Genomic DNA, 17,687 nt, shown 5'->3' with positions numbered 1-17,687 from the left:
GAAACTACTAAAACTCTCATTATTGCTTTTGATTCACTCCCGCCTCGACTACTGTAACTCTTTACTAATAGGCCTTCCTTTCTCCAAACTCTCTCCCCTCCAGCCCATCCTTAATGCTGCAGCCAGACTCATCTTCCTCTCCAGCCGCTACACCGACACCTCCTCCCTGTGCCAGTCACTACACTGGTTACCAATTCAGTCCAGAATACAGTACAAAATCCTCAGTCTCACACACAAAGCTCTCCACAATGCTGCAGCTCCCTACATCTCCTCTCTCATCTCTGTCTACGATCCTACACATTCTATCCAATCTGCTAATGATCTCACACTAACATCTTCTATAATCCGAACTTCTCACTCCAAGTCTCCAAGACTTCACTCGTGCTGCACCGGTTCTCTGGAATGCTATACCTCAATCCCTCAGACTCAACAACAACATCCATAGTTTAAAACGTGGCCTAAAAACACATCTCTTCAGACAGGCCTATAACATTCTTTAATTGGCCTCAACATATCCCCACACCTCTTGTTTGAATAGTTATTGTGTAATTTTATGTCTGATACTTGTCTTTGTGTGTACCCCATAATTGTAAGCGCTGCGGAATCTGTAGGCGCTATATAAATAAATAAAATAAAAATATATGAAAAGTTTTTAACAATGACAGTGCCTCTTTAAATCACCTATCCTATGTTTGTTGCTGACATATAAGTAACATGTGTGCCAAGTTTCATGTTAATATCTTTAGCCGTTTGGAAGTTTTTGTGGAACATACACACACACGTTTAGTTTTATATATATAGATTAATGTATCTACTATAGTGTTGGGTGCGAATATTCGCATATTCCTTCTTTTCACTTGTGGGCCAATTAGAATGATGCAAATACACTTGTCAGAGGTTATCAACAACATCCCTAGCAACCAATAGTAAAGTTGCCCACCCCCTCACTGTTTTCTTCCTCAAATGCGCGAATATGCAAATATTCACATATGCGAATATATAACAAATACGCGAAATTTGCGAACATAGAATGAATATTCATCTATATATTCGCGAAATATTGCAAATTAGAATATGGCCAATGCCGCTCATGACTACTGTAAAGTATAAAGCATATATGTATAAGAGCACTCAGACAGCAGCCTTGTGTTTTCATGTATTCAGCGATCTCCCCAGTGACTTATAATCTACAGCAGAGAGTGCAGTGTCTCATATATAAACATGTATATACAGTCTGGTTAAATGAATTTGCTGACTTGGGATAAATTCTAAACTCCAATACTGTTTGTTTGATGGTGCATGAAAAGAATCAAAGCAGATGAAGTGAGAAATAATCTTAAGAAGAGCCAATGAAAATGATTAATTTTTTATAGAGGAAGAGCTCATTTCCTCCATAAGTAATAACAGGACACAAGGAGCATACCACTGACTGTTTCAATGAGTCACAGTGAAGTTGGGAGGGGGGTGTAGTCTCATGGAGGGGGCCTATTGGTTCATTTGTTCTGTCCTGTAATTTAGTAGTAAAGTTTCTAATGTATTCCTGTTGGTAATGTGCGTGCACCATATGAGTGTAGCCACTGCAGAGACGTCAGCCTTTATAGTTCATGCACAAGGTCATGTTCACGTTCACCACCAGCACAATGGTTAGCTGTAATATTACACAATAGCCAGTTTGGATGAAAGGGTAAATAAACATTTGTGCAATATCCTTCAATTGGTAACTTAAAAGGCAACTTCACTCTAGAGCTATACTTTACATATGAATATTGTTTGTATATAGGTTTCCTAAGATATATAGTGTAAATAAAATCCAGTATCTTTAGTTGTTGAATGATTTGAGGCATTACTGTCACATGCCTTGTACAGTTTAAGAATCAATGCAGACATAACCCTTCTTGGACTTGTAATTCTCCTGTGTTGACTTGTCTTTAGACTGACTGGAGACAGGTTCAACTTTAGACTGACTAGACTGATGACAGACGTGACTTGTGACAGACTTAACCAATGACTGACTTGACTTGAGGCTATCCTCCTGTTCTGGCAGCTATCCGGCGAGAGTGCTTATTGCAGGGGTCATCACGGGGGTGTTCTGTGGTAACTTGGCAAAGTCTCCCTAACCCACGTTTCCTAGGGTTTCTCTGAGATGTCACTTACCTGAGGATATCCAGAAGGGAGACGTTGGTTAGTTGCTTTGGACAAGCTACATTTAGGCTTATGCAAGAAACAAATGAAGACACACAAAAATACACTTGAATTGCAATAGATTTAAAAGCAAAATCCTGAGAATGAGCTGGGGACCTTTAAGGCAAAAGCCACCCGAACAATATTCATGGTAGAACAAGGTAACCCCACTCTGAGACACCCCATTTGTAGTTCTTTTAAGTATACATTCTAGCAATACTATGAAGGATATCCACCTTCATTTTGATATCATATACAAAGTTCATAAAATATTCACTTCTTCTGCTATACTTTTGCTTTGAGATGCTGGCCCATTAGAGTATGCTGACTCGATGTCTGAAATGAAATAGATGTTTCCAAATTGCTCTCCTACAAATAGAAATACATTTAAAAAAAATGAATATTACATATGAATTGGCAAGTTAAATTCCCACCTCTGATGTCAGACGTGAGGCTCAGAAAGGGCTGGGTACATATATATAAATAAATTAGTTGTATGCCATCTGCGTCTGACATCTTGGCTTTTTCCTAACTACACATGGTGAGTAGTTCTTTGGGGAATGGTTCCTCGATTATTAAACAGAAACATTAAGAACTTATTAACATAAAAATCACCAATGCCTGTACAGAATGACAGGTAAACACATGGTTCAAGACGTGACAGCAAGCCAACAGATGTAAGATGAAAAGAATGTGACCAACTAGCACTCAATTGGTTAGAGAGAAACACAACTGACTTGGCTTGGAAAGGTAAAAAATATGCTCTTCATACATTATCACGTAATGTTTCTGTGCTATTTTTCTTCAAGATTTTGTCCCCCTGAGCTCACCACTGAGCCAAAAGTGAAAAAATGCAAAGTTAAGAATGAATTTATGGCAAAAAATCCATGATATTAATAGTTTACGACAAGAGAAGAAAAAGAGCAATATTCATATAATTTCCTTGTATCAACAATACTAATAGAAAACATGAGACTTGAGGTCCCCCAGGAACTTTTAGCAAAAATTATCAATGGGTTCAGACTGCATTTAGGCCGTACGTCAGAAGTATATGTTGGGCTAGCAGCAAAATAGTTTGCCAACATATACCATGGTGTACTTATAACAGACTCAATAAGTTCATAATGTAGTTCAATCCAATTTCTGAATATATACTTATCGGCCTCAAAATCCCAGCAGACCACACTTTGCAATCCAGCGAAATAAAAGTATGTGATAAAGGGCTTATGCAGGATAAAAATAAAAAAAAAACATACCATTCTTTTCCCCAAAACTGTGCCACCCCCTGTCCTCAGGTTGTGTGTGGTATTTCAACTCAGCTTCATCCAGTACAATGGAATACCATAAACAAACTAAGGACATGGGCGTGCTGTTTCTGGAAAAAAAAAAACAGCTATGTATTTTGTAAAGCTGAATAACCCCTTTAACCTCTTTACTCCTTAGCCTGTTTTGACCTTAAAGGAGTAGTCCAGTGGTGATTCAGTGGTGAGCAACTTATCCCCTATCCTAAGGATAGGGGATAAGTTGCAGATCGCGGAGGGTCCGACCGCTGGGGCCCCCTGCGATCTCCTGTACGGAGCCCCGACAGCCCACGGGAAGGGGGCGTGTCGACCTCCGCACGAGGCGGCGGCCGACACGCCCCCTCAATACAACTCTATGGCAGAGCCGAAGCGCTGCGTTCGGCAATCTCCGGCTCTGCCATAGAGATGTATTGAGGGGGCGTGTCGGCCGCCGCCTCGTGCGGGGGTCGACACCCGCTATCTCGGCGGAGAGCCGGGGCCCCGTACAGAGAGATCGCAGGGGGCCCCAGTGGTCGGACCCCCCGCGATCTCAAACTTATCCCCTATCCTTAGGATAGGGGATAAGTTTTTCACCACTGGACTACCCCTTTAAAGGAGTATTCCGGGCAAAAACATTTTATCCCCTAGCCAAAGGATAGGGGATAAGATGTCTGATCGCGAGGGGCCTGCCGCTGGGACCCCCGCGATCTCCCTGGAGCACCCGTATTCTATGCGGAAGCTGCGTCTCCAGTTTCGGAAACCTCTGGGTTTCCGGGACTGGGGACGTGATGTCACGCCCCGCCACGCCCCGCCACGCCCCCTCCATTCATGTCTATGGGAGGGGACTCTTTTACTTATTAAAGCGATTCTGAAATAGTTTTTTTGTGACATATTGTACATTAGTGGTAGATTTTGATTGACATATTTAGCTGTTTTTGTAAAAAAAAAAAAAATATCAAAAATTTTGATTAAAAAAATCAGTTTTTTCAGGGACCAGTTCAGTTCTGAAGTGGAATTGAGGGGCCTGTATGTTAGATACCCCCATAAATCACCCAATATTATAAACAGCACACCTTAATGATGTAGCCAAAATGACATTAAATAAGTTCATTTACCCTTTAAGTGTTTCCCAGAAATGAAAGCAAAGTGAAGGCGGAATTTTAAAATGTAATTTTTTGGTAGATTTTTTTATTTTAATCAATTTTTTTCTGTAACACAGTAGGTGTTGACAGAGAGATGCAATTCAAGATTTATTCCCCGAATTCTGACTTATTTATAAAATATCCTATATGTGGCCTTTGTGCGCTACATGCCTCACACACAGGCCTCAGACTTGAAGGCGTGCTGTGTGGATTTTGGGGCCTCTTTTTAGTTTAAGCTATTTTGTTGGCATCATATAAAGTTGCAAAGGCCTTAGGGTACAAAAATATTTTTGGGAGACAAGTTGACGCTATCATTGGTACCATTCTGGGGCACATGTGACACTGATTGTTTTTTATTTTATTTTTTATGAGGTGGTATAAAGAAAAATCTTATTCTATGGTTGTTTTTTATTTTGAAAAATGTGGTTGTTTGTCATGCGGTATAAATGACATGTTAACTTTACTCTGCAGGTTGATACGATTATGGTGATACCAAATTTAAATACTTTTTAAAAATCTTTTAGTACATTTATAGCATAAAATCTACGGTATTTAAAAAAAATGTTTTGGGGTATATGATATATGTGTGTGTGTGTGTGTGTGTGTGGGTGTGTGTGGGTGTGTGTGTAATTTTATCATGTTTTATATTTTTTCACATTTTCTTTTATTTTTCACAGTTTTTTATTTAATTTTATCACATTTAAATTTTTTCCCATTAATCCACTGAATTATGCCTATGTCTGTCAGTTTTACACTGACAGGCATAGAATACCAGATCAGTCTCTACCATGGCAACCATCGGCGTTCTGCTTTCACTTTGCAGAGCCCTGATTGGTAACAGAGGGAGCTCCCTCCCCCTGTAATCCTAATAGACGCTGTGGTCACAGTTGCACAGCTCCGATCCTGAGTGCTGCGGGTGGCCTTCTCTGACGGGGCCCCCCTCTCTTGCGATCGCTTCACAATGTAAAGTGATGGAGGAGAGGGGGAGGGAGGAGACCCCCAGCAGATCTCTGCAATTAATCCGTCTGTACTGACGGACCAATAGCAGTGATCGCTGGCAGGGGACCGCTGTGATTGGTCCCTGGCCAGCTTCAGGGAGGCTCGGCTGTGCAGCGCTGGAACAGTTTATTTCCATCATGTACATGTACGTGGTGATGCGGGAAGTCATCCCTAATCACCACGTACATGATTTTGCGGCAACGGGTTAAGGAAATGGCCCAAACTTAGTCAAAGCAGATTACATTCTGTCTATTTAACTTAAGGGGTCCACTGTGAGTACGCAGCAGGATACATTTCTATATCTTTTCCAGTATCTCAACATGTACATCCAACATGAGAGATAGCCAGCGCGGAGGAAGCAGATGTTTTACAGCTGAATTCATATTGTCACATTGGTTTATCTTTATTTATAGGCTGTGCTATGTTTATGTGACAGTAATGTTTTTCTTTATTCCTATGCTTTATTTTATATTGATAATGTCACAACAGTGTCAGTATTTTATAGCTGTGTTCTTATTGTCACAGTGGTGTTTATCTTCATTTTATGAGTCGTGTTTTGTTTATGTACCAGTAGTGTTTTTCTTTATTCCTAGGCTGTATTTTATATTGATGATGTAATATATGTTTATATTTTATAGCTGTATTTTTAGTAATAATATCCAAGTTGATTATGGTCTGTGTTTTATTATGTTTATATCACAGTAATGTTTTTCTTTATGTGTAGGCTATGTTCTATATTGATGATGTAATAACAATGTTTGTATTTTTTGGCTGTGTACTTTTGTGATGTAGCTTATTACAGTAGTAATCCTTCAGAACCAAGACCACCCAGCTTGTCTAGTGTGATATTAAAGGGACTATCCAGGAAAACACTTTTATTTATATATATATATATATATATATATATATATATATATATATATAAATATTTTACATATAAATCAACTGGCTCCAGAAAGTTAAACAGATTTGTAAATTACTTCTCTAAAAAAATCTTAATCCTTTCAGTACTTATGAGCTGCTGAAGTTGATTTGTTCTTTTCTGTCTAAGTGCTCTCTGATGACACGTGTCTCAAGAACCATCCAGTTTAGAAGTAAATCCCCATAGCAAACCTCTTCTACTCTGTGCAGTTCCCGAGACAAGCAGAGATGTCAGCAGAGAGCACTGTTGCCAGACAGAAAACAACAACTCAAACTCAGCAGCTTATAATTATTGAAAGGATTAAGATTTTTTAATAGAAGTAATATACAAATATGTTTAACTTTCTGGAGCCAGTTGATATAAAAATTGTTTTTTTTTTACTTTAAGTGTGGTTGACAAAGGTTTCCATTTACTTTTCTAATCAACCACCACAAGTAGAAAGTCATAGATTAAAGGATTGTCACGAATCGGTATGTTTTCTTAAAGGTTAGCCAACGAAATAGCCCACAGCAATCCCTCTCTGTCCCATAGGGCATTTCTTCCTCACTTAATCCAAACTCATGGTACTGGCGCTTGGCAGTCATAGTAACATAGTTTGTAAGGTTAAAAAAAAAAAACATAAGGGTGATGCAAGTCGTCCCATGACAAAGGATAAATATCCTTCACAACTCCAATATGGCTTCCATTATATTGTTATAGTGTGGTTTGCAAAACCTATTTGGTCTTAATATGCTTTATTTATTGTATGCTGTTTGTTATACTAATTTTTTCCTCCTAAATAAAATCTCTAAAATTTGAAAACAAAAATATTAGGCAAACCTAGGTACTAAAACTTTTCCTCAATCAGTGTCTAGGTCAGGCATTAGCAACCTTCGGCACTGCATATGTTTTGGACTGCATCTCCCATGATGCTTTGGCAGCATTTTGGCGGTAAGAGCTTCATGGGAGATGTAGTCAAAAACATCTGCAGTGCCGAAGGTTGCCTATGCCTTGTCTTGGTAATGGGGATAAAAATAGTATGGAGGCTAACAGGCAGGAGTTCTGATAAAATACCAGCTTTTAGATGTAGAAGGAAACATTATTCAAAAAAACACAGCTGTAATAAACAGGGTCCTCACTCCTCTTGTTTGAATGACTAGTATGTATTTGTGTATCCCTATATTAGGGACATAAATGTTCAGTAGACTTTCAAATAGCTAAGTTAAACCCCTTAACTGAATCCTTACAATTAAAGGGTACCTCTCATCAAAAAAACTTTTGATATATTATAGATTGATGTATGCAGAATAACTTTCCAGTAGCATGTTATTAAAAAAAAATATGCTTCTTTCTATTTAATTTTTCACTTTGAAGAAATGACCACTAGGGGTCTCCCTACCAGTCCTGGCAGCAAGCATTTCAGACTCATGCTGGAGTCCTAAGCACTACAAGCTGCCAGTCTGCTTTGTTCACAAAGGAGAACACTCAGAGCTGACAGCCTGCTTTGTTCACATCCTGTTTGGCTGTGAACAAAGCAGGCTGGCAGCTCTGAGTGTTTAGGACTCCAGCATGAGTCAGAAATGCTTGCTGACAGGACTGATCGGAAAAAATACAATAGAAAGAAGCATATTTTTCCTTAACATGCTATTGGAAAGTTATTCAACATTCATTAATCTAAAATATATCAAAAGTTTATTTGATGAGAGGTACCCTTTAATAGATTTATTGATATCTTGCTGAAATCTCATGCAGATAGATAAAATCTCCACATCTAAATAAAAATAACCTCATTAACTTAATTCAATACTATTTACAAACTTCCGATCTAGATGGAAAATGTGCCACATTATATGGTACATGACTTATGTGCCACAACACGCCACTTGACACTTTTCTACACCGAGAAACAAAACAAAGCAGTTGCATCACCAGGGGTGTATGTCAGAGGTCAAAAGCCCTGATGTAGGTTCCAAACTGTTTGCACTGTAACATACTAAAATACTGAAATCATTTTCTCCAGCAAGTAAATCACTAGCCTCTGGCTGGGCAAGAAAGACACCAGACAATTTCCAATTGTCCCACACGGGAATGTCAAGGGAAACTGCCTACTGAGTCTCATGCAGGAAATTATGTAGATGCTACTTGACCTCTAGTGTATGCTTCTAATGGTGTACCCACTTTGTTTTTTTAACTGTAGAAATGTTGAACTTGATGGACGTATGTCTTTTTTCAAACATACTATGTATCAGGTGGCATGTTGTTTCACTTAAGACGTTTGTGGTGTGTAATAATAATGATATTATTTACGGTATATGGCAGAAACATATTCCACAGCACTTTACAATTGTGAAAATACATATACAGACAACAAATCAGAGGTAAAAATCCCTGATGTAGATTCCAAAATATTGGCACTGTAACATACTACAATAATGACATGAATTTTACTAGCAGATGATGTCACAAAAGTGTCTGCTTGTGTTTCAAGGTTGTATTCTGTTGATCCCTCCCCACAAATGGAGGGAGATCCCTCTGTATTGGCCAGGATAGGAGATAACTCTGATGACAGCTGCATAACTCCTTAGCTGATTTGGTCAATAGCAGCTACAGCATCTAGGCACCTAAGAAGAAGGAGGAAACTCAATCAACCCATTAAGAGTGTCGATAGGTTGCCAAAGCAGCTGGGGGCTTAGCAAAGGCATGCCAAAGGCCTGTTGTGCACCAATGGCGCAGCCTCATACATATAAAAATGTTTTTGTTAAAATACACATATGATTTTGCTCCACTTGTACCAACACATATAAAAAGTGAACACATTATTTAAACCAGATGGTAAACTATGTAAAAAATTAAAACCATTAAAAATTAAAACAGTATGCCCCCTCAACCCCCCCCCCCCCCCCAAAAAAAAAAAAAAATTTGAATTTACACATTACTGATTATCTAAACAGTTAATCAATAATGGGTAATATGTATGGGGGAGATTTATCAAAACCTGTGCAAAGGAAAACTTGCCCAGTTTCCCATAGCAACCAATCCGAATGCTTCTTTCATTTTGCAGAGGCCTTGTTAATAATGAAAGAAGCAAGCGGATTGGTTGATATGGGCAACTTTTCCTCCGGACAGGTTTTGATAAATCTCCGCCTATATGTGTAATCATATACGTCAGTTATTACAGGTATCTAGTATGTTCTTTGTAAGGCATACATTTAATACATGTCAAAGTCTCATTAAAATATTCTTTTAATTCTTTCTTCATTGATGGAATCATTGTTTGGCGCTATCACCATGACTGTCTTTTCATTTAATTGCACACAATATTTTGCTATTAATGATTATGGCTTTGTCAGGTCCACACTACTACTTTGTCAAAAATAAACACATTATATATAAGTCCATTATCTGTAGTACCCTGGAATTGCAAATAGTGTATCCAGTAAGTTTTGAAATACAAATGGTTTTACCATAAAGAAGATATTTGGGTGGAAAGTCAATAAGGCTGAGTTTGCCAAGGAAGAAATAAAGCATTTCCAGATGTGTAAAGTTTCCAGTAAATGACACATGTATTTATTATCTGACTTAAGGGAATACTGTATTATACAAAGGTTTAATATGCTCTTCAACTACTGTCTCTACTACTTAGTATAAAATATTGCTACTGCCAGATACTTGAGATCACATCATACTTTTACAAATATTCATTGTAAAGTGGTATGTGTGACGATGAAGAAATCTGAGGTCAGCATTGTAGCTGCACATTGTCAAGGAGATTGCTTACTGATAAAACAATGTAACAATACATTAGTATGTCACTTATTTAATATGTATTAACAACACTGTTACAGTATATACTCGTTTTTCAACATGTGCATCAAATTTGCCAGTTGTACACAAAATTTTTGATTCAGACAATGCATATGGAAAGTCTTCAAGCCTTGTGCTAAAATCAAACAATAATGAACATACGTCGAACAATAATTGGAATGTAAAATCAGAATTTTAAAAATATATATATATATATATATATATATATATATATATATATATATATAAAAAACAACAACAAAAAAAAAAAAACACATGGATATAACAATTCAGACCCTTTGCTATAATACTTGAAATTTAGCACTGGGGGCCTCCCATTTCTCTTGATATGTTTCTCTTTGAGATGTTTCTACACCATGATTGGAGTTTCCTGTGGTAAATTCAGCTGATTGGACAAGATTTGGAAAGATATACCCCTGTCTATATAAGATCTAACATCTGACAATGCATATCAGTGAAAAAAAACCATGCAGTGGAAAGAACTGCCAGTAGAGCTCAGAGACAGGATTGTGTGAAGGCACAGATCTGGAGATGAGTACAAAATATTTCTGCTGCACTGAAAGTTCCCAAGAGCACAATGGCCTCCAAAATTCTTAAATGGAACAACCAGGACTCTTCTTAGAGCAGGCCACGCAACCAAATCAGAGGAGCAGAACTCAGTGGTCACTCTGGCTGAGCTCCAAAGATCCTGTGTACAGATGGAAGAACTTCAAGAAGGTCAACCATAACTGCAGCATTCCTCCAATCTGGGCTTTATGACAAAGTGCCAGGAAAGGAACCACTCCTAAGTATAAGACACATGAAAGTCTGCATGGAAGCCTGCAAAAAAGCACCTAAAGGATTCTCAGACTTTGATAAACAAGAATATCTGATCTGAAGAAACCAAGATTGAACTTTCTGGCCTCAATTCTAAGTGTCATATCCACATCTTTAATTGCAAGGGATATTTTTCCATCATTCTGGTGACCCACAGGGGTCCCAGAGGTAGGGCCCCAACTGATCACCTAGTTATCTCCTATCTGACAGGAGAGAACACAGAGGAGTACTATCAGACATGAGAGAACACAGAGGAGTGCTATCAGAAAGGAGAGAGCACAGAGGAGTCCTATCAGACAGGGGAGAGCACAGAGGAGTCCTATCAGACAAGAGAGAGCACAGAGGAGTACTATCAGACAGGAGAGAGCACAGATGAGTGCTATCAGATAGGAGAGAACACAGAGGAGTCCTATCAGACAGGAGAGAACACAGAGGAGTGCTATCAGACAGGAGAGAGCACAGAGGAGTGCAAGACCACCTTCACTAACTGTCCATGCCTGTGCTTCAGCTTGGACAAAACCATGGTTTTATAAGCCATGATTTCTATAAAAAGGAAATAAAATTTTCTTATGAAGTATATTAGAAAGGTGAATGTTTTGCCAAGATTTACAAAATATACAAAGTTTTTGTATCTGACAGTGCCCATTTAAGCACCTCCCCTTAGGCCCTGCTGCTCTTTTGATTTGAAACTGACTCCTTATTAATGTAGGATCTCTTCTTTCTCCCTACCCCCCCTCCCATGTTCCTTTTATTCCGCTCCCTTGTTCGTTAGTGTTGTCTGTCTTACCTTGTGTGTCTGTATCTGTCTTGTTTTTCTCCTGGAAACCCAGTGTAACACTCACGTTTCAGAAGACAGGAACCCCGGTGGATGTGGATCTGCTGGACCTATGTGGCAGATGACTCGGACCATACCAGGGAGTGGAGTCTAAGGTGCTGCTAGTTTTCACCAGAGCCCGCTGCAAAGCGGGTTGGACTTGCTGCGGCAGGCGATACCCAGGTCACTACCCCTGGCACGGCTTGACCACACAGGCGGCTGAGGAGATGCGAGGCACGGGAGGGATAAGGCAGCTCATAGTCTGAATAGCAGAAGGTCAGGGCAGGCGGCACAGTTGCGTAGTCAGGACCTAGCAGGAGGTCAATAGGCAGGCGGCAGAGAAGCAAGGTTGGGTCACAAAGCGAAGGATCAGATACATGGCAAGGCAGAAACAGGAATGCTTTCTCTCAGGCTCAAGGCAACAAAGATCTGGCAGGGGAGTAAGGAGGGTGGAGGAATATATAAATGAGCCACAGGTGAATCACACTAATGAGCGCACAAGCCCTTTAAATCTCAAAGCTCCGTCACGCGCATGCCCTAGGGGACAGGGACACGCGCGACAGAACAGTGAGGCAGAGGTTGGGGCAGGAGAAGCACAGGGTGAGTGACGGACTGGGGCAATGCGAGTCCCAGCCCCGCCGGCAACAGACATGCGCTCACCGCCAGCGTGTGCGGCCGGAGGGCATAACGTAACACCCAGGAGTATTTATGACTAAGAAATTCAACTCCTTTCTCTGTTTTAGTGGTCCTCCGTTAAGGAAGTTGAGAGGTTTCCTGACCTTCTCCGTTGCCTTTAGATGGTCCATTCTCCGGATGGGTCCTTCTATGCTTTATATCATGGTCTTCAGGGACTTTTCCCCCGATTGCTACCTTTCTTTTTGTTTTAATCTTTGATTGTAATTTGTTTGACATATTACTATGCTTGTAGTGCATTTCCTTGTTTATGTAAAACTTTAATAAAACTCTTTGAAAAGAAAAATGCTTGTAATTGTTTACTGTTTTTAACAACTCATTTCCTTGGCTGTAATTATAGTATAATTTTCATTACATGCTGAATACATTTATCCATTTTTGAAACACCAGTTCTACTCTTTAATTTAAAAGCACTCCAGTTCAACATCGTTACACCTTTTTCCATATGGTTGGAATTGCAGAAAATATCACAATTGCCACCAGCAGTTTAGATGTTTAAAGCTTTGGATTTGCTTATGAAATTTTTGAAAATAATAAATGAAATCATATGAGCTAAGGCTGCCATTTATGATATTGTCAGTCACATTAAGTGATTATGACATTTTTGTTGCTTATAAAAATATGTTCAGACTTGTCTGTAACTTTTATATTATAAGAAAATATTTGTCATCTTTCATATTTATATATATATATATATATATATATATATATTATATACAGTATATTCTGCACAGGCATGGAAAGCAAATGAAAGCAAACCACAATCAAAGCAGGGCAAACTGTCTACAGCTGAGGAACTTTGTAGGACTTTTTGACCATGCTAATGATCACTTCCTGTAGGTGACTTTGTAGAGGAAATTGCAGTGGGTTATATCTTTGATTTCCTGAACTGGAGATCTACTGTGTTCTGGAATACTTTTGTAAAAGAATACTTAGTAAACATGACCTTTCATGAGATTTTACCATATATAACGGGTGGCAATGCATTATACATGGTAAAATTTTCATCCTCACCATCCCCAGGAAACGTTCCAGCCCGCAGGGATAGTGAGGATATAAAGTTAGAAAGTCTTCTGTCCCATAAGCAGTTCCCTGGGCAGGGAGCTATACTTACCTAGTCCCATATTTTCTGGCTGTAATCACGCTCCCTCAGCGTGATTGTCAGCCCAGGTGCATTGCTCTGCTCCATTTGCTTAGGGAGCAGAGAGGTGACATGGGCTGTCAATCATGCTGAGGGGGCGTGATTACAGCCAGAAAATACTGGACTAGGTAAGTATAGCTCCCTGCCCAGCGGACTACGTACGATTGCGGGGGTGACTTTCTAACTTCATATCCTCACCATTCCTGCATGTAGAAATGTCCTCTGGGGATGGTAAGAAAGAAGATTTTTACCATATATAACACTTTGCCACACATTATATATGGTAAAACCTCATGACATGTTCCCTTTAAAGCATGAGGTTTCCATTACCAGTCTTTTACTAAGGAACATATCACAGACATTCCACATACCTCACCACTTGACTTCCCTGCACTGGTTTCTAGATCTTTTCACCATGGTGCAATGGAGAGAAGTAGTATACTACGGCTTTAGGTCAGGTCAGAAAACCGCATACGGGTCAAAACTGAGCCGACGGGAGTCACCATTTGACTCCGGTCGGCTCATTAAAGTAAATGGAGTCATTGGCTGATCCGGCTGGGGTACGGGAGTGCCTAGTTTGCCCCTCCCCCCCCCCCCCCGGCGGAACCGGCACCCGTATGTACAAAACGTGGTGTGAATGCAGCCTTACTTTGAGTGATGAGAGGTCAACCATCTCCAATTTGATAAAGTCATTAAAGGGTTTATCTAGAAATAGAAAAACAGGGCAATAAAAAAAAAAATAATAAATAAAAGCACCACACATGTCCTCAGGTTGTATGTGGTATTACATGTTGGCTCTATACACTTCAATAGAACTGAGCTGTCACAATCATGCATGAAAATTCTTCAGTCTTTTGTAATTAGCTAAATTGTCTAGCAATATATTCAGATTAAAGAAAATGAACCTAAGGAGCATTTGCAAATCCCAATACACTCAATATTTGAATTCATTCCTTAAATGAGCTGTCTTTTTAAATGGAATCCATGTCTGGCTATACTGTCTTAGTTGTCCATATTGTTACAATGGCCTAGAGTTACAGTGTTTTTAACATATGCACCTATCTACAGGAGAGGTGATAAATATCTGATTAATGACTCCACATGCCCAACTGCCGGTCCATTCACTTGCTTTGGGACTGCCGAAAATGCTCATGTACAACACCTTTCTACCAAATGAACTTAGCAGTTACCAAGAATGGGTGCTTCTACTCCATTTCTTCAAGAGACATGATTGTGGGGTTCCCTGCAGTCAGACTTTTATAGACCAGACATTAAGGGTAAAACACATGGACTGTTGGATGCATGCGGCTGGAATGTAGCATCCAATCAGCGTATGGGTTTGCTAGCAAAGTGGTGTGCTGATTGGCTGCTGCATTTCGGCCACATGCAGCCAACAGCCTATGTCTTTTCACTCTTATAACCCATCCTGTAAATAGCTGATACATTTTAATCTTTAAGTACTATCTATATTAAGTATTTTCTATTTTCTAATTCTGGAGAATTTCTAATAAAAAATAAAAAATTGCAAACTGATTTGTTTCATTTTCATGATACATCAGCCATCCTTGAGCCAATGTATGAAAGGAACCAGATACTGTAAACACTTAATGGTTTCAAGAGAAAACAGTTCCTAGGATGTTATAGCTCTGTATTTTTCTCATGACATGCCCAGATGTGTTAAGAACAGAATCATAGCAATGAATTTCAGGATTAGTATACTGACTTTTTCACAGCATGGTGGTGATAATGACAGAAGCATTCAGCAAATAGTATGGACATTCCATTATGTATAATTTACACAATTGTCATGAATAACCTTTAGGGAATGAATTCTGGCCTCATTGCAAAACCATAGGTATCTAGCTCATCTTCAGGAGACCTGATGGTAGGCGCAGTGTGAGATGTCTCATATTTTGGCTCTCAGCTGAAATGCAAATATTTAGAATTTCTTGGTTATATTTGAAGTTTATTTTCAAAAGTAATAATGCGCATTGTATGTTTTTGTTGTAGGATCTGGATCTTATACATACGCATCTGGAAGAAGTGAGGTTTTTTGATCTTTTTGGATATAGTGAGGAAACCGGGTCATGGCTGTGTTTTATGTGCAACAATCCAGAGAAGGCCACAGGTAATAAATAGCCATTCATGCGGTGAAAGCTCATGGGGGGAACCTAATGTTGCACAGTGCTTTTCATTTTTACTTGGACACTATAGCCTGCACAATTTATTGTATTTTTTTTTATAATTACCCCAAATAAAAGCATTAGTATACCGTATTTTTCGCCGTATAAGACGCACTTTTTCTTCCCCAAAACTGGGGGGGAAAAGTTGGTGCGTCTTATACGGCGAATACCTGCGGCCATCAACGGCCGGGACCCGCGGCTAATACAGGACATCACCGATCCCTGTGATGCCCTATATTAACCCTTCAGACGCGTCGATCAAAACTGACCGCTGTGTCTGAAGTGAAAATAACACTAACCCAGCTGCTCAGTCGGGCTGTTCGGGACCGGCACGGTGAAATCGCGGCGTCCCGAACAGCTCACAGGACACCGGGAGGGACCTTACCTGCCTCCACGGTGTCTGCTCCGTGTCGGGATCCCCTGCATGGCCGGCGCTCTCCTTCGACGTCATCACGTCGTCACGCACGCCATCCCGTCATCCAATAGGAGCGGCGTGCGTAGTGACGTGATGACTGCGACGGAGAGCGTGGATCCCGAGGAAGAAGACGTCCGGAGCGTCGGGGACACCACGGGGACGCGGTGACAGCGATGGAGCGACATCCAGGGCAGCGGTGACGAGCGATGACGGGTCCGGAGCGGCGGAAACACATGAGTATTACCTCCTATACCAGTGGTCTTCAACCTGCGGACCTCCAGATGTTGCAAAACTACGGCTGTCCGGGCATGCTGGGAGTTGTAGTTTTGCAACATCTGGAGGTCTGCAGGTTGAAGATCCCTGTTGAGTTCAGAATCTTTTTTTTCTAGATTTTGGACCTTTAAAATAGGGTGCGTCTTATATGGCGGTGCGTCCTATAGGGCAAAAAATACGGTAAATACAATATGCAGTTACGTCACCACAATACGAACTTACAGATAATAACCTTGTGCTGAGAAGTAATATGTTCATAAACAATAGTAACACTGGTCAAGCCAGTTTTTGGGTGTGTTCACATGCCCAGGTTTTTCATTGCAATTTTTTATGCCATGAGCAGATTATAAATTGAATTATAAACATATGAAACTTCACCTATTTTCAAATCCATTCCTAGTCTTTTATTCAATAAGTGCAAATGGCTTGAAAATGGCTCTGGGGTGATAGTTTTAATTAAATACAGTTTTCTAAAACCGGAATATCCCTTTAAGTGTTAGGGATGGCAGGGTTTGTTATGGAATTATAAAAAACAAACAATGTGGTATAAGCACCACTGCAGACCCACGTGTAATGGATCCCTTGGATCGATTGCACCCAGCCTAAAGTGTAAAATGAAAAAGAAAGTCTCAGTACCCCTCCAGAAAGATTGGCCATAAATACACCCCATAAGTAAGTAATGGCCATCTGGCCAAGTAATTAGTGCCACACTTACCAGACACCTCCATCTATCCCATGGACACCATTTATTCCAGGATACAATCAACAAACAAACCAGATTGGTCTGTCCATGACATGGCTCCTGTAACGTTAGCAAGTATTTATTGAAGAAAAAGATTGCAATTTGAGCAAATGTTAGTTATGGAGTCACTAGATAAGGCATGTGTAGCAGAGTTCATAGGAGAAAAATCAGGACAGGACCTGAACATAAGCTAACTGAACAGACATTTAGAACCAAAATAATGAACAAAAAATATTGAAGAGCAAACACAACCACAGTCTCATTTACTAACTCCCTTAGGGG

General features: G+C 39.9%; 1 protein-coding gene and 1 long non-coding RNA gene across 5 annotated transcripts in view; one reads left to right on the top strand and one right to left on the bottom strand.

Moving 5' to 3' along the window:
- VEPH1 (ventricular zone expressed PH domain containing 1) overlaps positions 1–17,687 on the top strand; it is a 560,486-nt gene that overhangs the window by 483,158 nt on the left and 59,641 nt on the right. For all 4 annotated transcript variants that reach the window (XM_056565020.1, XM_056565022.1, XM_056565023.1 and 1 more), the window contains one exon: positions 15,803–15,920. In XM_056565020.1, coding sequence (XP_056420995.1) covers positions 15,803–15,920 — 118 coding nt within the window. The remainder of the gene's footprint in view (positions 1–15,802; positions 15,921–17,687) is intronic.
- Positions 1,411–15,103, bottom strand: LOC130361711 (uncharacterized). The gene is made up of 3 exons (XR_008891123.1): positions 14,983–15,103; positions 14,442–14,497; positions 1,411–2,154 (listed from the first exon to the last, which is right to left on the bottom strand). It is a non-coding gene; the product is annotated as an uncharacterized LOC130361711 (long non-coding RNA).

This window comes from Hyla sarda, chromosome 3, assembly GCF_029499605.1.
Source record: "Hyla sarda isolate aHylSar1 chromosome 3, aHylSar1.hap1, whole genome shotgun sequence".
Taxonomy (NCBI): domain Eukaryota; kingdom Metazoa; phylum Chordata; class Amphibia; order Anura; family Hylidae; genus Hyla; species Hyla sarda.
This window is presented reverse-complemented; position numbering and strand designations above follow the sequence as displayed.